Source organism: Tupaia chinensis, unplaced genomic scaffold, assembly GCF_000334495.1.
Source record: "Tupaia chinensis unplaced genomic scaffold, TupChi_1.0 Scaffold000688_1, whole genome shotgun sequence".
Taxonomy (NCBI): domain Eukaryota; kingdom Metazoa; phylum Chordata; class Mammalia; order Scandentia; family Tupaiidae; genus Tupaia; species Tupaia belangeri.
Window position 1 is genome coordinate 5653083 of NW_006160211.1, and position 21999 is coordinate 5675081.

A 21999-nucleotide genomic window follows, 5' to 3' on the forward strand; every position below is an offset into this window, starting at 1 on the left:
TCTCCCATGACCTTCCTTGCTAATACGTTTCTTTGAAGATTCTTTCCTGTGGTTTGAGAGGCCTCTCAGGACATGTTGATGCATTTGTAGTTTATGGTCAACAGTGGACTTGAGCTTATTCTGTCGTTTCATGCCTAGCTAGGATTGTGAAGCCTAAGTTCTGCTAAACTCCAGAAATCCCTTCTGACCTTGCAAATTCCACATGGAAGCCAGCTAGACTGTCCAGCCTCAGCCCTCATATAGGGCCAGTGGGCCAGAAGTGAGAATGTTGTTTCATGAGTAACTTTTCTGGAAAGGAGATTCCTTTCCTGTGGCCCTAAGGCCTGTAGATAATTATAAGCCACTAGAACAAAGTTCCTTTCTGAGTCTAGTCAAAGCAAAGCATATTGTTTGTGTTTTGAGTGGGATGGAACAGAGGGATCCTTGTAAGTATGCTAAAAACAGATCTTCACCTGGATGAACCCTGAAGGTGTTATACTCAGTGAAATAAGGCAGTCATAAAAGGACAAGTACTGCATGATTCCATGTCTCTGAGGGACCTAAAGCAGTCAGACACACCGAGACAGAAAATGGAATGATGGGGCCAACAGGTGGCATGGTGGTTAAGGCTCCGAGCTCCTACATGGTCAAACTTGGTTTAAGTCCTGGGCCTGACAGCTTGAAAATCATGCTGGGAGAGGGTGTGGGCTTGCTCAAAATCCCCAGAGGAGGAAGAGGAGAAGGAATTGTGGTGTGGCCATTCCCCCTAGGGGGGCGGGATTTCTTACTCTCTCACTGGCCTCTCCAGTGAATGTACATGCCCTATGGCAAAAACATTATAAATAAATAAATAAATAAATGGAATGATGGTTTCCAGGGGCTGGGGGAGGAGGAAGTAGAGAGTCCTTGTTAACGGGGCCAGAGTTTCAGTTGGGGAAGATGAAAAAGTTCTGCAAATGGATGGTAGTTAGGGTTGTACATTTTAAAAAAGTATTTAATGCCACAGAACTGTTTAAATGGTCGTTATTATGAATATTTTACCATGACAAAAACAAGCAGATCATGATATATCAAAAAATAGCCTCCTTAGCATGCATGATCAGAAATGACCCTGGAACCAAGTCTTAGTTGCTTATTTCCGGTTTTGAGCCCACAGTCGTTCTACTGTGTGTGCTTCTTATGGGAAATTTAGAGGCTTACAGCCCTGCGATGAGGGGAGTTCTTTGTCTCCTATCAGATTTCTCCGTCTATGAAGTTTTCCCAGTTTCACACAAATGCCTTAGCTAAGACTTAACCCACTTTTCAACTGATGTCTGGGACAGAGGAGGCATCCTCACTCCAAAGACCCTCTATGTGGACCTTTGGTGACATTCATTTTTTTCATGGAGACTGTCTTCATCTTCGCCCCTGTCTATCTGGAGGTGGGGCTAGACTTTTCTAAGAAAGGAAACAGGGCTGTAAATTCTGTTCAGTTCCACCAAAGTATTAATAGTTGTAGCCTCTCTGGAGACGCAAATGAGAATTAGATTGAGCACCCAAACACCTAAGAATGTTTGATCTGTTTCAGAGTTCCTGGCCCCTGATAATCTGACGCACGGGCTGTTTTAAGAACATATAGCCAGGGTACATAGACAGGGGCTCTAACCCGCAGAAATTCTCTTTAGAGTGCGGTGTTTAGTGTCGTTGTGGGTATATTTGCTTATTTGTCCTCTCTGTTTTCCTTTTCAGGAATCATTAACCAATGGCAACAGGAATCCAAGGATAAAGTGATTTCTCTCCTGTTAACTCACCTGCCTTTGCTGAAGCCAGGAAACCTCGACGCAAAAGTAGAGTATATGAAACTGCTGCCCAAAATCCTGGCGCACTCTATTGAACACAACCAGCACATTGAGGAGAGCAGGCAGCTGCTGTCCTATGCTTTGATACACCCGGCCACTTCGCTGGAAGACCGCAGTGCTTTAGCCATGTGGCTGAATCACCTGGAGGACCGCACGTCGACCAGCTTTGGCGGCCAGAACCGAGGCCGCTCGGACTCTGTGGATTACGGACAGACGCACTACTATCACCAAAGACAGAACTCCGACGACAAGCTCAATGGGTGGCAGAACTCTCGGGACTCTGGGATTTGCATCAACGCCTCCAACTGGCAGGACAAAAGCCTGGGGTGTGAGAATGGCCATGTGCCCCTCTACTCCTCCTCGTCCGTCCCCACCACAATCAATACGATTGGAACCAGCACAAGTACAAGTAAGTCGCCTGGAAACCCTTGAACGGTCTAGTTTGGTGACTTGCTGTGTGTGGCATGTCCTGACAGTGTCTGCTCTGAACACCCTGTGACCCCAGGAGAGAAGGGCTGGTTGGAATGGCCGTGGGAAAGGGCTCTCTGGACCCCCATATTTGTTGCTCTTTGACTCTGAACAGATGAAAATCCTGGGCAGGTCAAAGTGATTGATGGTCCAAATTTAGGTTTCCAACAGACTAAGAATAAAGAAAGAAATAGAAATAAATGGTGAAGGAAAGACATTTCCTGTTTTCACAAATAGAAATGCCTTTCACCCACGTCTTTTACCCTGGGGTTTTGCGATTTGCTAAGATACTGAGTTACCGTGTGAGTCCCTAAACCTGATTATAATCCATGGTTAACCAGCCAGCCTCATGGGCTTTATGCATATTCTTTTCTTTCTTTTTTTTTTTTTTTCTCCCTTTCTGTTTATCCTTTGATTTATTCAACTTTTTTTTTTTTTTTTTTTTTTAATTTCACCCTGGAATGCCTCCTTCCCTTGCATTCCCTGGTTTGAATCTTACCCAATTGTCTGGGGCATTTTGCTCCGGGCCAGGGGAGAAGGTTTGCTAACTGAGAATGCTGCTGCTGCGTGCTGTGGCCCGGTGTGACTGCTCTGACTTCCTCTCACTCCATCTAACCCCTTAGGAGAGGTGGGTTGGCAGCTGCTTGTCAGGAGGAGAGGTCAGAGGACAGCCTCTGCTCTTTTTACTATACCCAGAGTAGGGGGCAGGAGTCCTCTCTGCGGTCCTGACTTAAGCCAGGCAAAGTGCCAAACCCCCACTGGTGTCTGCATGAAGCAGCAATGTGGAAGAGCCATCATCCCGTGGTACTCCTCAGTGCGTAGGTCCATCAATACAGTGTCTGCCGGGTAGCTTTCTCGGGGAAAGCTTTTCTAGTTAGGCCAGAGGTGCCTGTCAACATCAGGAACCGGCAATTTTAGATGGGAGAAGATTAAGAATTGGCAGTGACACCTCCTTGGCTTCTACTTCCACTTGGGTCTTTTGGCTAATGGATCTCTAAGTGGCTTTCTCAAACATGTGTAGGAGTGCAGAATTATAACTACATTAACTGAAACAGTTTCTTAGAAGAATAATCAAGGACATACTTAAGATATTACATTGATATTGCTATAGCATAAGATTCCTTTTTTTTTTTTTTCCCTATTTTTACATTTAGATATAGGTAGCTTAGACATTTTGGGAATCAGGTAATTATTAACTTTATTGGGTAAGATATTCTGATGGTGGTCAGTCTATTTCATAGAATAGTCAGCAAGAATAGTTTCATGAGCCTCCATGGCAGAGTGATGGCTGTGACTATTAAAACAGACACGTAGGGGGACCAGCAGTTAGCGTAATGGCTGTGTCGCTGGACTCCCACGTGGTCGACCGCGGTTCGCGTCCTGGACCTGGTGGCTGAAAACTCACGCCGGGTGCGTGTGCGTGCGTGCCCAAGATCCCAAGAGGAGAATGGAGGAGAAGGGATTGCGGCATGGCCATCCCCCCTGGGGGGTGATTTCTCGCTTTCTGTCTCTCTGTCTCTCTCTCTCTGGCGAGCATACACGCCCTATAGCAAAAACCTCTCCAAAAAAAAAACAGACACATAGGGCAGATGACAGAGTTCTTGGCCTGAGTGTCCTGGGCCAGTGATGAGAGCTCGCAATTGTTACAGAATTCTTTGGTTGCTGGGAGAGATATAAGCTCCCCACCACCTTCCCTCTTTTAATTTGGTTTTTGGTATTTTAAGGAATTGAGTTTTAGTTCATTTATCTTGAAATTAGCCTTGGGACATACACATTTCTATCTCCCAATTTATACATTCAGGGTCAGGTCAGGATAAGATTATTTCTTTGAAATGGCTATCAGATTGTAGTCAATGGGCCCTTTTTTCTTATCACGGCCACCTAGCAGTCAGAGGGGTGGAAATTTGTGGATTTATGGCCTTGCTGACCTCTAAACTCCTGTGTGGTACTGGAACTGAAAAGAACTTGGGGGTATAGCCAGATGACTACATTATAGTTTCTGGAAGAAGAAAGGAGTTGAAGCTCTCTTTCAGAGCATCATCAAAGAAAGTAAAATAGCTCAGCTTTTCCCTCCAAAAAGTTTCATTCACACACTTTGACCATATCAACACTTACATTTCAATAATAGCTCTTTAACAAACCGTGAATGCCATACAGTGCTCCTCTGTATTGTCTATGCTGGTTTAATTGTGTCTGTCAGCACTACCAGCCTTTGGGTCACTTGTTCACTCATGACTCTATCAAATATTGGGTTGTTGGGAAAGTCATGATGCATCTTTGCATAGAAAAACAGAGACATGTACGTCACGACTTTCCCGATGACCTAATAGAGCAACTACTTCAAGTCAATGGCCTCCCCGATCTAAGTCCCAGACCTGACACTTGCTAACAACAACTTGGCCAAGTCATTTACTCTCTCGGAACAAGGTCTTCGTTTGTAGAATCAGAGCATTCATGATATCCACCTTGTGTTGTAAGGTGTTGGAAAGGCCCAGCCCTGGCCAAAGTGGGAAGAGTAAGCACTCTCTTGGTGTCTGTTGGATGAATAAATAGAAGGAGCAGGGGAAGGCCGTGAGGAGAAGAGCGCTGACATCCCGGGTCTGTGCTGTCCTTTCAGTGCTGATCGTCACCTGGTAGAAGCACCTTTCCCCGACCCTGCAGCCGTGCAGCATGGGTTAGGAGGCCTTGAGTGTGCTGTAACTTTGGGCCATGTTACTAAAATAGAAAGTGGATTGTAAAAACAGAGAGAGAGAGAGAGAGGAAAAGGAAAAAGAAAAAGAAAAAGAAAAAGAAAAAGAAAAAGAAAAAGAAAGGAAGTGAGGTGGACATAAACCTCCTTCTACCACACCCAAGAGCTGCTTTTCTTATATCTTTCAAAGTAAAATAAAACATCTGCGCTAAACAGCATAATTATAAGAATGAAATCAATTAGTGCTACACATCTTCAAATTATCAATCGCATTAGTGACAGCTAGTGGGGGCCAGGTGACACAACTGAACCCACCTGGGGAAGGTTCTAAGTTCACATCCCAGGACCTCATGGAGCACACCAGGCAAAAGCACACATGCCTGTGATCTTGACTGACTGAGGCTGGGGATCGATCATGCCGTGAAGACCTATTGGAAGTGCTATCTTTCCCTGTCTGTCTCTTAAATGAAATATATAAATAAATGTCTAAAAAAAAGAAAAAGACAATTAATAAAGAGTAACTAACTAGAAAAGCTGCTCCCTTAACAGTTTGTTTTATATATATTTTTTCGTTTTTGTTTTGCAGAGATTTTTGCTATAGGACTGTGTGCTTGCCAGAGAGACAGAGAGAGACAGAAAGTGAGAAATCACCCCCAGAGAGGAGGCGATAGCCACCCCACAATCCCTTCTCTTACATTCTCCTCTCGGGATTTTTGGGCACACACGCATGTGTGCCCAGTGTGAATTTTAAGCTACCAGGTCCAGACTCAAACTGTGGTTGACTATGGGGGAGTCCAGAGACATAACCATTATGCCATCTGCTGATCCCTCCCTTAAAGAGTTTTTAGTTTTGTTTTTAATCTTGGTTTATTGTATTGGTATTTGTTCCTTCAACAAGGGCCTCAGCTTTGGGAACTTTTCCCCACATGGATTCTAAATCATTCTACTGCCACACAAGTATCTACCTACTCTGCACCTGGCGCTGTGTTTGAATCCATGGAAAACAAGGAAGCTTAAGGCATTGTTTCCACTTTCAGGGAGCCTATAAAAATCAGAGAGAGAAGACATATAAATCAGTCTTACAATTTCAAATCAAGTATTACTTTCTGGCCAGATTTATTATCCACAAAAATTTTGCATAACACTTCATGAGTTATATAAATTACAGTGAAATAATGCCCTAAGAGCTGTTACAAGGCAGATAACATTAAGTGTCCATTGAAAGGGAGCCTAATCCTGAAGTGCTGTGAACGTACAGAATGGAGATCCTTATGAACTGGAGGGTCAAGAAAGCCTTTGCAGATGAAATGAAAAGTGAGCTAGGATGGAAAGGAGGAGAGGATTTGGGAAGGAATTTGCGTTGTGAGCCAAGGAAAGAATGAGGGTTATAGCGTATAGGCAGGGATGGAGGATGGTAAAGAGAAAGAAGAGTTCATGAAAAGGAGGGGTAATGAAGAAAAGGAAGAAAAGTAAACTGAGGGAAGGAACCCAAAGGCCCCTAAAGAACCCAAGCATTTACACCATGGGCATGGGAGTGACACAAGCAACACCGTACTAAGGGAGTAGGCATCTATGAGCAAACCAGATGGGTCACAAGTGATAAGTACAGCCAGTAGATTTCAAAAACTCAGTTGTAATCAAAGTACTATTAAGAAAGGAAGAAGTACAGAGCAGAAGGAAAGGATACTAGAAATGTTTGTAGGTAGAATTATTAGGATTCAGTACTGACTTGAACATAGGAAAGGACTTCAAAAAGTTCATGGAAAATTAAATTGAAAATGAATTTATTTTGGAGAAAAAAGGAAATCCATGCATTTTTAAAATAACACACACTTTTCATGAACTTTTTAAACCCCCTGTCTGTTGTTGGTTTGCTCATTTGTTCACACATTTAAAAAATGCTTATTGAGCACCTACTAAATGCCTCGCCTGCTCCAGCTACTTGGGACACATCTGTGGATAAGCTGCCTTCTCTCAGGGGGCTAGTAGGCCAGAACATATAAATTATATAAGGACATTATATAGTTCATTAGAGGTTGATAAGTTGAGATGGAAATAGGAAAGCGGGTAGGATAAAGATCAAGCCTAGTTGGTAGGGCAATTATACTATGAGATAGGGTAGTGAGGGTATACCTTATTGATAAGACAATGTGTGAGCAGAGACTTAAGGGAAGTGTGAGAATTAGCCAAGTAGGTGTCTGGGAAAAGAATATTCCAGGCAGACATAAAGCTTCAACAAAGATGCTAAGATAGAGGAGCTCCTGACTTGTTTGGGGAAAAGCAAGAAGGCTGGTGGCTGAAAGGGAGTACAAGGTAGGAGAGGTTGGAGAGAGAATGGGGAGACATTCAATAGAGCATTATAAACCATTGGAAGAACTTTGACTTTTGCTCTCAGTAATCTCAAAAGCTACTAGATTTTAGGCAGACATGTGACATGATCTGATTCGTGTTTTAAAGGGGTCTCTTGGGGCCAGCATTTGGCATAATAGTTATGTCACTGGACTCCCATGTAGTTGACCATGGTTTGGGTCCCAGACCCATTGGCTTAAACTCACTCTGGGCGCGTGTGCGTGTGTGCCCAAGATCCCGAGAGGAGAATGGAGGAGAAAGGATTGCGGCGTGGCCATCCCCCCTGGGGGGTGATTTCTCGTTTTCTGTCTCTCTGTCTCTCTCTGTCTTTCTGGCAAGCGCACATGCTTTATAGCAAAAAAATCCTCTCCAAAATAAAAAGAGAGAGAGATTAGAGATAGGTTAGGGAGATGAACTAGCGACAAACTTTACTTTGGATGAATGTTGACTTTGAGACAATGTTGAAACATTGAGATAGAAGAAAATTATTTTTAGAAGGCCTTAGAAATAGTTGATGGAGCCGTGCAGTTTTTGAAGGAAGGGATTGGGATGAGGCCAAGGAATAGGGGCAAAAACCAAGTCCTAGGTCTGTCTCCTTGGCATGGTGACGATGTGCTGCTTAAGAGAAATCTGATTCCACATGGCTACTGTGGTTCAAATCTCCAGCCTGGTTGACCTGAAACATGCTGAACACACGCTTGAGTGCCCAAGGTTCAATGGGCTGGGAGCTAGAGGAAGGAGATCATGACATGCCCAGATCTTGCAGAGGGTGCTTCTCTCTCTCTCTCCCTCCTTCTCTCCCTCCCTCCTTGTCTCTCCCTCCCTCCCTCCCTCCTTCCCTCCCTCCCTTCCTCACTTGCTCACTCACTCTCAGGTGTGGGGAGGGAACAACTAAGTCCTAATCTAAGAGAATTATCCTATTTTCATTCATTCAGAGGCAGGAGTATCTTTTATTGATTGCAGAGACAAAAATCAAGTGAGATCTCAAGGACAAGAGAAGAGTGGTCTATTTTTTAATAATTATTTTATTTTATTTTTTCACATCAATTTTGCCAGAGAAAGACAGAGAAAGAGAGGGAAAGTGAGAAAGCAAGCTGCCAGGTCCAGACTTGAACCATGGTTGGTCATGTGGGAATTCCAGCACCTTCACCAACATACCACCTGCTGGCCCTGAGAGAAGTCTATTAAGCAACATTTTGAATAGCATCAAAATGAGAGGGAAAAATGTATTTTTCAGTACATCCTTGTCCTTACAAGGTGACTCAAGGATCTGATGATTGAGAGCAAGAATATTCAGATTCTTTATCATGAGCCTGAGGGACCAGAAAGGACCAAGATATTGGCTGTCATAAACCTTATACCAGGTTTGGTCAACTTTGATTACACCATCAAAAGCAATCCTAAATGTAGGGCATTTAGAACTTGGCTTTGTATCTCTAAAATTGCTTCCTTCCTAAGTCTGCTATAGAAAAAGTAAATCATTCAAGAAGAGAATATGAGGGGCCCTCAAGAAATTCATAGACAACAAGGCCAGACAGTGTCATGTAAACATGGCACTTCACAAGGCAATCCCACATGAGATGGTTTTCCAGTTCGAGAGTGAAGACCTCCCTGGCTGTGCTGGGCACACGCATTCCTGTGATCTCAGGCTGACTGACGGCTAGGGGTGGATCTCAGCATCAGGACCCTGTTGTGGGTGCTGGTCTGTCTGTCTAACTCTTCTCTTGCTCATGAAAGAAAGAAAAACTTTGTTCAGAAAGCCCAGAGAAAATGCATATTGTGAGAAAACTCTGCATGGATTTCAAAAAATTTTTTGCATGAAAAGAAACTTGTACTCTAATTGTATTTTCCACAAGCTTTGTGACATTCCCTCTGTATGTCCTGGCTTTCTTAACCTACAAAATTCCTTTGTGTGGAGTGCCACTTATTTGCCCCCATCTGCTCGTCTGATCCTTTCTACTCTTCACTGGTGGACATAGATCTGTCAGAAAACTGAGCCATAGCTACAAATGAAATTAACTTGTTTCTATTCCAATCTTTGAAGTACCTAATTTTTTTCTTAGAATTCTTTGCATTTAAATTTGAAAACAGGCTGACCTTTGCTAGCCCCATATGAGGCAGGAACTCAGAAACTTTGGGTACCAAAATTATTTCAACATGTTCCATTTGATGTGTCCTTGTCTAGAAATTCATAGGACAGCTTCTAGAACCTTGGTGTTTCTTTGCTTTCTTTCTTTCTTTCTTTTTTTTTTTTTTTTGAGAGGTTTTTGCTATAGGGTGTGTGCGCTCACCAGAAAGACAGAGAGACAGAAAGTGAGAAATCACCCCCCAGGGGGGATGGCCACATCACAATCCCTTCTTCTCCATTCTTCTCTCATGATCTTTGGCACACATGCACACCTGCCTGGCGTGAATTTAAGCCACTGGGTACGGGACTTGAACCGCGGTTGACTACATGGGAGTCCAGCGACATAGCCATTACACCAACTGCTGGTCCCGGTGTTTATTTTCTTAATCTTGATTTTTTTTTTCTGATGAAAATAATGTACTTTTTAAAAATTTGGTACTGCAGTTTGTAAAAAGTAAGGGATAACAGCAGCTACATCTATTGATACATAGTGTTCACTGCAAATCAGATACTGTTTAAACCTTTTACATAAATATTAACTCATTTAATCCACATAACCCCATGATGTGGGTGTTATTGTTATCTCTACTTGACAGATGAGAAAACTGAGGCACAGAAAGATGAACTGGAAGACCGATGTCACAGATAAACTAAATGCTTGATATGGGATTTGAACCGAGGCAGTCAGGTCCCAGGATCTAGCTCTTACTCACGGTTGCATACCTCTCCCTCCTCATCCTATCTCAGAATCAATGAGTAGCTAGTAGACTCTTGGTTTTCTCTGACCCTGAATTTGCTTTCACTTCCACACAGACCCTAGAGCCTCACTGGTCTCCACAGCACAAGATGTAAAACCCAGCCCGAATTGCTGCTTCTCTGCAACTCCCCTGTGTGTTCACTTTGCACCAACCTATGACCCCCGATGTCAGCTCTTCGCATTCTGTGTTGCAGTCTTCGAGCAGCATATTCACTTCCCCCTTCCAATCATGAACTCCCTGGAGACAGGGCTGTGTCTTCTGTATCCCTATTCCCCAATACCTAGGATAGTGTGTGGCTCAAAAAGTCACAGAAATGGTGGAGATGGCAAATCCCAGGCATGCATTCAGCTGTTGCTCTCCCCTGGCGCGGTCTCTGTTAAATAATGGCTTTCTCTTGCTAAGCCCAGATGTGGCTTCCAAATCCTCCTCAATACGCCCCTCTGGGCAGCCACTATAATTCAATAAGAGATGGCATGTGAACCAAAGCCTGCCTGCCTGCCCTGCCATAAATGTTTGCTGAACAGTAGGGACTTAATACATTTCTGGGCTCACTAGGCAGATGTTCATGAAAATAATGAATTTCTGAAATAAATGAGAAAATGTCCCTAGGAATGCACTAAATATTTGTTGATAATATTGATCACTGAAGCCTTCTGTCACAATCACTATAGTGACATTTATTATTACTCTTGCTCCTTTTATAACTTATTTTATCGAATCAGTTTCAATACTAACAGACTTTCAAACACATACTGTGATCTTGATTGTGGAGGGGGGTAGTTGTATGAATTCATACATGTGATAAAATGCCATAGAGCCCTACACAAATTCCTGCCCCCCAAAAAATCAGTGCATATAAAACCTTTGAGGAAGGCCTGTAATTTAGTTGTATTGTGTGAATGTCAATGTCTGGCTTTTGATAATACACCATAGTTATATAAGATATTACCTTGGAGAAAGTCGAGTGATGCGTACATGAGGCCTCTCTGTGTAGCAATTTTGCAATTTCATGTATATCTATAATTCTAAGTAAGACATTGAAAAAAAAAATTACATGGGAGTATCTGGTACCTGGACCGTTATTTTTGGGCAGGTGTGGAGTTGATCCTTGTTTGGGGCCTTCTGGGTGGGAAAGAAGTCCTTCTATTACCAGAAAGGATGTCTGCTGCTAAGCCCCACAGAGCCAACATCTGAAACAGAACTATTTCAGCAAGCAAGGGGAGGGGTGGGAGTGAATTTCAGGGAACGTGGGAACCCTTGGTCTGCAACTGACAAAATCCTCCCTTTCCATTGGCTCTTAGGCAACCAGGGCCAGTTCTTTGGGAGCACACCTGTTTTGTTCATGGAGTTCTTCCTTGTCCCTCTGTCCTTCACATGTTCTTACAAGGCCACCAGCCACTTAAAGTTCTTTCTCGTCAGCCTACAAGGAACCGTTAGATCACAGATACTCGGGAGGAAGGGAGAGACTAGGCAGCTTGAAACAGGCCTGATAAAAAAGAAGGTCTGTGTGAGTGTTCCCTTGGAAACCAAAAGGAAGGACGAGGCCCGGAGACCCTGATTCTGCCTTACAGGCTGCAGGTTCTCCCCACCCTAAGCTTTTGGAGCTACTGGTGTAACTTGGAGTTCTTTTACATTTGTATGGAATTATTTTGTCTTGCACTAACAGACTCTATTGGTGGAAACTTTCTTCCGCCCCCAAATCTAGCCAACTTGGCATGTAACTGAAAAATTCCATTCTTTGCTTAACCCCTCATTTGCTCTTCAAAGAGGTAACTAATGAAATAGTTGGTTTGCTTCCTTTGAGAAGCATTTATAACAGCTGGCATGATATATTTTTAGCCTTAGTTTCCTTCCCCTTTTGGGGAAACTTTTTTTAGTATGGCACTGGCCTTCCTAATACATTCTACATTGTAAAGATGGCTCTGTGATATCTCAGAGCACCCGATCTTGCCACTGACTAATCTTTTCTCCTTTTGTAAGAGGCCCAGTTTTATGGGACTATGTTTTTTCTTACCATGCCTAGTGTTTGTTTTCTAGGGATTGGGGAAAAGACAATCAGAAAAACACTGTAGTAAGCAAGAACCCTGTTAGTTTATTGTGTATCAAAAATCAATCCCCCTGGTTGGGAAAAAGCAAAGACCTCCATGGCCTACACCTTGGGTCATGAGGCTGTGCCATCTGGAGGGATTTTTTTTTAGGCCTTAATGACAGTGAAATTTATTAAACACTGGAAGAGCTACAGAGGCAGACAGTTATGTTCTCATTCTTCACCATACTTTAAAAATAGGATGGATTGGGACCAGCAGTTAGCGTAATGGCTACGTCGCTGGACTCCCATGTAGTCGGCTGTGGTTCGCGTCCCAGACCTGGTGGCTTAAAACTCACGCTGGGCGCGTGTGCGTGCATGCCCAAGATCCTAAGAGGAGAATGAAGGAGAAGGGATTACGGTGTGGCCATCCCCTCTGGGGGGTGATTTCTCACTTTCTGCCTCTCTGTCTCCCTCTGTCTGGCGAGCACACACACCCTATAGCAAAAGCCACTCCAAAAATAAATAAATAAATAAATAAGATGGATTCTGGCTGGAATAAATGGCTTAAGTGGGACAAGTTTAGGAAAGGGGAGGAGGATGGGAGAAATGAAAAGTCAACTTCCTTAAGACTATTTGAGCTCAGTATCTATTTTATACGATTTAGAGTTATAGTCTAACAACAGCTGCTCCACAAACAAATGAACAAGAAGACTTTTTTTCTTTTTTTGGAAAGGTTTTTGCTATAGGGCACGTGCGCTCACCAGACAGACAGAGAGAGACAGAGAGACAAAAAGCGAGAAATCACCCCCCCCAGGAGGGATGGCCACGCCGCAATCCCTTCTCCTTCATTCTTTTCTCGGGATCTTGGGCATGCACGCACATGCGCCCAGCGTGAGTTTAAGCCACCGGGTCTGGGACTCAAACCGCGGTTGACTACGTGGGAGTCCAGTGACATAGCCATTACACTAACTGCTGGTCCTGAACAAGAAGACTTTAAAATTTGCATTTACTTAAAAAAAAAATCTTTTCTCACTTCTGTGATTTTCAGTGGCAAATTCAGGTTACACTGAAGAAAGTTATGTATCATGGCTGACCTTATTTGCAAGACCTTCAAAAAGATCATGGAAAATATCTAATTTTTAAAAAATGTATGGATTTTAAAAATGGACAATATTTTCAAAGTCTCATTATATATGTGTGTGTGTATGTGTGTGTACACACATATATATATACATATATATATATAGTATTTACTATCAAGCAGGTTGAATCCTTGAATTTCAGGGCTTCTTTTTTTTTAGAATTATTTTATTTAACTTTATTATTAATATCATTATTATTTTTCAGTTTGATCAGAGAGAGACAGAGAGAGAGGAAGTGAGAAAGCAAGCCACCAGGTCCGAGATTTGAACTGTGGTCGGCCAGGTGGGAGTCCAGCACCTTTAACCACCACGCCACTTGCCAGCCCCGAATTTCAGGGTTTCAAGTACCAAGGTGAGAGTAAATCTTAGTGGCAGCAACTACTGTCAATGTGATGTATACTCTCTAACTCTTAAATAATAAATATCATTCTACCATCCCCCTGTTCCTACTCTGGCCTTCTTCAGGTTAAAAAATATCAGGCAATCTTAGATATAAGTCAATTAAGAAAAGGATATGGAGATGGGAAGTAAGTTAGGGAATAGGCTCCAAAATCTAGAAAATGATATAAAGGGTTTTTGTGGTTGGAGAAAGGCTAAAACTCCAACATACTGCAGTTCAGTTGCTCCTTGCCAAAAGTTTGGCTCATTTCCATAGACAAACAACATGGCTAGAACTGGAGAGTATAGCCAATGAGAGCACAGGGCTTGTTTAGAGATCTGTTTCACAGCCAGCCTTGCAGAGATGCATCCTTACAGAAAAGCCCAGCAAAACCCATGTGGAACTAAAAGATTTGTACCGGATAATTTTATGCCTTGGTCTTCTGTGTTGCGCAGTGAGACATTGCTATACAAAGGGAAACGTAAGGAGCTGGGTGGTGTTTTAGATAGGGTAGAAATGAAGAAGCATTCTTGATCAAGATCAGGAACAGGGCCCGCCATGGTGGCACAGCAGTAATGCAACTGTCTGCCATGCTAAAGCCACATGGAAGGGTCCCAGGTTTGTGTCCTGGAGTGTCTCTTTGCACGCTAGACACGCACATGCCTGTGATCCTACCTGGCTAAAGCTAGGCATACATCATAGTAAGAGGACGCTGTTGGGCTTGCTCCTGCCCTCTCTCTTTCTCTCATGAAAGAAAGAAAGCAAACAAGCGAGCAAGCAAGGGGCCAGCCTGTAGCGTGGTGGTTAAGGTGACTGGATCCCACACGACTAACTGCACGGTTCAAGTCCCAGACCTGGTTGCTTTAAAACTACACCAGGCATGTGTGTGTGTGCCAAAATCCTAAAAGGAGAATGAAAGAGAAGGGATTGCAGCATGGCCTTCTTCCCTGGGGGATGCTTTCTCACTTTCCCTCTCTCCCTTCCTCTGGTGAGTGCACATACGCTATAGCTAACGGGATGGGGTGGGGGGATCAGGAATGGGCTTTAAAGCAAGATAGTTTGGTTTAAAAGCTCACCTCCACTGATAACTAGGTTTTTGTCGTTATGGACAAGTTACTTCTAAACCTCCTTCTTCATCTATAAACTAGGAATAAATTTCAGTAGAGACCTCTTAATTGGCTTGATCAGGATGGGTAGTTGACGTGCTCATCCTGATAGCTGTTTAAAGCCAGGAATTATAAGTAACAAGGTCTTACACATATTATTTTAACTTTAAACATAAATCCATGTGCAGTCTTTGTGTTGCATGATTGTGCTTTCGTTGAGGACAGGGTCCTGACTATAGCTCTTCGTCTTTCCTGCTTAAATCATACCCTCTGATTTCTTTAAAGTGAAGCAGGAATTTGCAGGCATTTGCAAAAACAGTAAGAGCACAGAATCTTTCACATTCTGGTTTTTCTTTTTATAATTTAGCTTATAGTTGTGTCATCCTCACTGAATTCAACAGTAGTCTTGAGCAAAAACATTGGCTATTTCTAAATAATTTCAACTTTTTATGTGGTTAGCTTATAACTCATGCATCATTTCTGTAATACTTTATAAAATACTGTGTTTGCAGTAAGTAGCTGACATAAACAGGTTTGGAAAAAGAAAATTCAACAAATCTTTGGTATACCTGAAAGTTGGTGGTGGGAGCAGAAGGAAAATATGGTCTGGAAAGAGTCCGTGAGCCATGAGCATCACTAAGTAGTTTACAGGGATTGGAGAATACCGGTTGGTCCAGCTTGTGAGAATGAAATGAGAAACATAGAGCACTTGCCAGTAGGAGATGCTTGACAAATTACAGCCATGATTATTGTTGTTATTACTATTCTCATCATTAATACTGATAATAGGAAGGGGTGCATTTCCCACCAGCCCAGGCTTTGCAGTGCACTATAGTGAAATAGGGTCTCTGGAGTAGACTTTCATAACCAAGTGGCTGCAATCAAGACACTCTGAATCAGCTGTATAGAAAGCCAGCCTTCCAGGACCAGCAGGTGATGTGATCAAGGTATTGGACTCCCACATGGCTAATGTGGTTTGAGTCTTGGACCTGGGGACTTGCTTTCTCTCTCTCTTTCTCTCTCTCTCTCTCTGTCTCTCTCTGGTGAGTGCATGTGCCCTGTGGCAAATTGGAAAAGGAATAATCATGATGACTAAAATTAATTTAAAAAAAAAAAAGCCAACCTTCCACAAATATTAAGTACCCTCTGGAGGACTGCACCAGTGACATATTTACTAAATACCTTAAAATGGAAGAGATAAGCAAGAGTAAAAAGCAAGGTAAAAAGCAAAAGTTATTGATCTTGGTTCTTTGGATCCATTATTAACACAAATCATTTTTGTAAATTAGTAACTAAGTGTAGGGATATTCAAATCTATAAAAATGATCTGTAAGTAATAGGACCTAGTAGGGATAAAGGAGACTATGCACATAGATACAGGCCAGGGAAATGCAGCCAGTCCCAAAGGTGCAGAGTGGTTGGAAGAAAAATACTGTACCATAGTGAAAAGAGCCGTGGGTTAGCAAATTCACTCCACTTCTAGCTTCGTGTGTGATCGGATGCTCTTGGGGACTCCCATTTCTTTTAAAGGTGTGGGATTGGAGAAGACCCCTAAGGATCCTTTTTAGCACTTTCAGGTAGAAAAGTCTCCACCTCCTAGAGTGCCAATGACAAGACTAGAGTGCACATCATCGTCACATTGGAGTGGGTGGGGGAGGAGAGCGAAATGTCTAGGAGATGTTTCACGCAGAAGTGGGATGTGTCAAGCCAGGAAGAGATCCTTCTGCTGTCTTCAGCATTACCTACATATTCAGTGAAAAATCAGATGCTTTTGGTCCCCCTCATTTTGAAAAGAACATGCAAACTAGTAACTGCTCCCCTGAGGATGGAAATGGAAAGTCTGGCAGACAGGGATTAGGTGGGAGAATGATTTTCAGTTTGCCTTTTAAAGTATTATGATAATGCCATGAATTACCTGTTAAAAAATATATAAAATAGAGCCAGATACTGGTGTAGCAGCAAAACAACATTCTAGGAGGCTGATCCACCTAGAAAGGTTCCAGGTTGGTATCCTGGGACCTCCCTGAATATGCTCAGCACACATGTACTCAAGATCTGGAGCTGCCTGAGGCTAGGTGGACTGCTGAGTCAGGTCCCTGAAGACCCTGCTGGGGTGCACTCGCTCTCTCTCTCTCTCTTTCTCTCATGAAAGAAATGAATAAATAGAGTAAATAAATGCAAGCATGCATGTGTGCGCACACACACGTATATAGGTAAAAGGGGAAAAAATATGTTAGTGAAGAGATAGGGTGGAAAGAAGCTATCCTAAAAGAAAAGACAAACTGACTTAGCCTGGAATAATAATGCCATGTAAGGAGCGAGTTGATCATTTAGAAACACATTACAAGTTTATCAGTGGGATGGGTACTGTCATGAGTCTTTTAGTCTCTGCCATACAGAAAGAAGAAAATTGGCCAACAATAATGGTGAATGTCTTGATAATGCTAATATCCTAGAGCATGCGACAAGTACAAATGTGCATTCTCCATCCTTTTTTTATCATAAAGAAGAGAAAATTTTTTTTATCACCAGATTTGTTGCTTGATGCCTGAATCATGGGCCACTTGAAAACTGAGCCTCTTTGGATGAGAAGTGGACTGTTCACAGGGTCTTTGTTTTAAGAGCTGAGATAAATACCTGGCCTGTTACTAGTCTTACTCACATGCCACCAAGTCAGACAGATTTTACAGTAAGAGCAGAGATGTACAAGTTTTGGGCTGTTTCAAAAGCTACCACCAATTCTGGATTAAAAAATAACAACTTTTGCAATACCCAAGTTATACATGTGTCCCTCAGTTTCGGTTTCCTGAGTAGCAGCCTCTTGTTAGTATCAGTGGATAGCTAAGCCACCTGACACTGTCTTACAGCACCTAGAAAGTCAACTTCTTTAGAAAAAAAGGGCTGGCTGAAAGATAATATTTTATTTTTTTGAGAGGTTTTTGCTATAAGGCGCATGCTTTCACCAGAAAGAGAGAGAGAGAGAGACAGAAAGCAAGAAATCACCCCCAGGGGGGATGACCATGCCACAGTCCCTTCTCCTCCACTCTCCTCTTGGGATCCTGGGCATGCACGCACATATGCTCAGTGTGAGTTTATGCCACTGGGTCCAGGACTTGAACCACATTCAGCTACATGAGAGTCCAGCAACATACCCATTATGTCAACTGTTAGTCCCAAAGGGAAAATACTAAGAAGCCAAGCATACGCTGTTTCTCTGTTGTTAGTATCAAAGTGAAGCATATGAAAGAAAGTGCATACCATTGAGATGTGTCATTACACAGTGGGTTTATTCCTGTGAAGTTGCCTAATATGACCAAATTTTTTCTCTTTTTGGGGGGGGAGGAGGAGGTTTTTGCTATAGGGCGAGTGCGCTCGCTAGAAAGACAGAGATAGAGAGACAGAAAGTGCGAAATCACCCCTCCCACCCCACTCCCAGAGGAATAGCCACACCACAATCCCTTCTCCTCCATTCTCTTGGGATCTTGGCTACGCACACACACACGCCCAGCGTGAGTTTAAGCCACCGGGTCCAGAATTCGAACTGCGGTCGACTACATGGGAGTCTAGTGACATAGCCATTGTGCCACCTGCTGGTCCTTATGACCATTTTTTTTAATCAAATTATTTTCCCATTGCCTAAAACTGTGATTTGGGTTTTGAATTGTCCTGTTGCTGATTAATCTTCATTGGTAGAAACTCTTAAAATCTGGGTTTAAGGTCCTTAGTTCCTGAGATTCTCTATCAAAGTTAATAAAGTATTAAAAATAAATATGAAGTCAGCCCTGTGTCCTCGTGGTTGAGGGAACCAGATCCCACATGGCTGAGTATTTAAAAATCTGGTCCTGGAGGCTTGAAAGACACACTGAGACCTGTGAGCACAAGTGTGTGCTGCCCCAGATCCCAGCAGGATGGGAAAATGGAGAAGAGGAATTGCAGCATGGCTGTGCCCCCATTTGGGGGTACTTTCTCTCTCTCCATCTCTCTGTCTCTGGCAAATGTGTGCACACTCTGGCAATTAAAGTAGATAATAAACTTTCAAAGATTTCTATAGGTGATTTTTTTGCAATGTGTATAACAGGCCTCTATTTGTTGGGATTATTCTCAATATGTTGGGATTACTTAGGTGATTAGTTTTTCTGGGTTTGTTTTAGAATTATTGAATTTTACTTGTTATTATTTAACTAGCTAGAGGGCACATACACTCCGCAGAGATACACACAAACACACACACACACACACACACACAGAGAGAGAGAGAGAGAGAGAGAGAGAAGAGGGAAAGTGAGAAAGCAAGCCACCAGGTCTGGGACTCGAACCACAGACAGCCATATGGGTGTGGGGGGGAGACGTCCAGCACCTTAACCACCACACTACCTGCTGGCCCCAGTTTTGCTGTTTTTAGCAAGTTATGTACTTAGGTGAGGCTGGATAGACTCTAATGCTTCCTTCAGCTGTGCTTCTAAATGGAGAGAATGTAGCTTCCCAAATATATCCAGGAGCCAGAGAGAGCTTGCTGAGGAGAGATGTCAGCATGAGGACTTGGCTAGAACACTCCTGGGTCTGTCTTTGCTGGGTGTATTGGGACAATGTTCAAGCCTGCAGCTTACTTGGAGAGTTGGAAGAATTCCGATGTCGTCATTAGGCCTTAGGGAGTTAGATTGTGAGGAAGGGTATTGTTCACATATGTTCATCATTATTCAAGGAATTATTTTGTGTCTGTGATATTATCATTCACCCTGCTGGGTTTAGCAGCCTAATGTTAATGCCCCTAACTGAATGTTATATACAAGTATTAATCTAAAAGTCAGAGCTCACTGTGAGTAGAGAAATAGCATCTTTGGGTGAAAATGACCACATTTGTACATTTGTTTACTTTTGGTAGTGTAGCTCCAGATTCACCTGAAATCTCAAATATTGTGTGCCAAACTTCAAGGTCTGAGAGGTCTGGATTCCCAAGAGGGTCTCTACTTTGGGTGTAAGAATGACAGCGTTGAAGCCAGGCAATCCCTGCAAGCACATCTGAGCTGTAGAGTCTAAATTCAAGGAAAGCTTCCTTGCAGCGCTCGCTGTTGTTCAGGAATGAGTACTGTCAATGCTCAGAGGAAGGAGATGCCTTGCAAGTAAATGATGTGTCACTTGAAGACTTTCTTTTCAATCTATGAGATTTTTGAAGAATAATTTAAAGCTTTATATGGTCGCAGTCCTTTCCCCCAATTTTCTGTTGGCGATCTCTCTCCCTCTCTCTCTCTCTAGCTAGAGACAGCTGTATAATTTTTATTTGCTTCTAGTGTTGTTCTCCTGTTCTTCTTCCCCCACCACTCAAATCTGTATGCAGTGCAGAGAGCGGGCTAATTATGGGGTACTGGAGTAGCAGTTGCCCAGAGAAAAGCTCTTTAAGTCCTCAACTAAGATAGTGCACTGCTGGGTCATGCTCGTGACCATCTCCTTATCTAAGTTGTGTGTGTGTGTGTGTGTGTGTGTGTGTGTGCATGTGCACGCGTGCGCCATCTTCCATCCTTTTGCAGTTGCATAGACAAACTTTTTAGAAAGGTCAACACAAGGAATAAATGCTTTTCCTTGAAGAGCAGAGCAAGCAAAGGATTTCATGTTTACTTCTTGGGTCTTCACCACTGGAAAAGTAGCTACAAAGCAGCCAAGAAATGCCTGTCCTTAGTTAAAGACTTTGCATTTTGGGCTGTCCACTTAGGTGCAGATTTTGTAGTGAAACTGGTGTGACTCCATGCAAAACGGCTGTTGAAATTCCTTAACCCAGGAGATGGCTTTTACCTTTGGGTCCTTTTTTCATGACGCCATTTCATCCTATTATGTGAGTGGTATCATTTCTGGATATATTAACTCCTATAGGACCTCTCTGCCACCCTAAATGACATGAGGAAAAGGAAGCATTTGCTTGGATAATTCTTTTAAGAGTCCTGACTTTGAAAAAGGAGGTGAAGGACCACCTTTTCATCTGCCCTTTCCTGTTAGAGCAGTCAGCGTAGACTCCGCCTCTAGGAATCATCCAGATGGTCAAGGATTTGAATGGGCCCTTGGCTAAGCTGCCAGAACTCTAAAAGAAACCTGCTTGATACCCAGATTTATCTTCAATGTAAAGAATCTAAAGAATCCCAATGAAATTTCTCTCAAGCAATTCTAATGGCCGTCGTGAGGTTCCTGTGAGAAATCATATCCCCAAGCCTCTGACAGAGTAGAGTTGAGGTCTTCCTTAGGTGCTGGAGAAGTTTGCTTTTCCTCAAGCCCTATAGTTCAAAGATAAGACGGTCTCTCTAGAAGTGTCCCAACTTGGATCCATAACTCAAATCTAACATAGGAAGTGGCCTGGTTTCCAGGATCGAAGAAGGGAAGAGTGAGACAGTGACCCCACATTCTTGCTGTACTATGTTCATTCAGGAGTATGTGCTGGTGTACAGATATGGCAGGCTTGCTAATACACTGGGTGGCGGGATCGAGAGCCAGAAAGGTCTCGGGCACCATCAAGTTACAGTTGAGAACACATGCTTTGGAGTCAGACTGACCTGGATTAGAGTCTCAGTTCTACTGATTACTAGCTGTGTGCCCTTGGAGAAATGCATTCATCTTTCTTGGCTGTGACTTTCTCAGGTGTCTGTTGTTTCTTTCTTTGGTGTCATATAAAAAGAGGAAAAGCACGAGAACCTTGTGTGTTGGGTTTCCCCACAGATCAGGTAGGAACCTGACCTGGCTGGTTTTTAGTGGCTCATACATATCACCATCTACAATTCTTTTCTCAGTGAGTTTGCCATGTCTCCTAGAAAAATCCTCCAGCCTCTTCCTGGAAGGACAGACCTAGCTTCCAGCATTCTAAGAGGGCCTCTAGGAGAAAGGTGCTAAGAGGTTATCATCTGCTTGTGTGAGGTGGGGGAAGAATATAATTGTCTCCCTGTACTCTAGACATATTTTCTGCCAAAACTTCTTGTTTTGCTTTTCTTTTTTCAAAGTTTTTTTTTTTTCCTTTCATGAGCAAGAGAGAGAGAGCACCTCCAAAAGGGTGCTGATGCTACAAGCTTTAGCCAACTCTGGATCCTGGGCATCTTATATCCCTGGTGTGTTGAGGAAGGTGTCTGGATACAAATCCTATGTTGGTTTGCCTCATAG

At 43.0% G+C, this 21999-nt stretch overlaps 1 protein-coding gene across 7 annotated transcripts in view; it reads left to right on the forward strand.

Annotated features, from left to right (window-relative positions):
• SAMD4A (sterile alpha motif domain containing 4A) overlaps positions 1-21999 on the forward strand; it is a 259702-nt gene that overhangs the window by 155079 nt on the left and 82624 nt on the right. For all 7 annotated transcript variants that reach the window (XM_027776640.1, XM_027776642.1, XM_014592415.2 and 4 more), the window contains one exon: positions 1708-2226. In XM_027776640.1, the coding sequence (XP_027632441.1) occupies positions 1708-2226 (519 nt within the window). The remainder of the gene's footprint in view (positions 1-1707; positions 2227-21999) is intronic.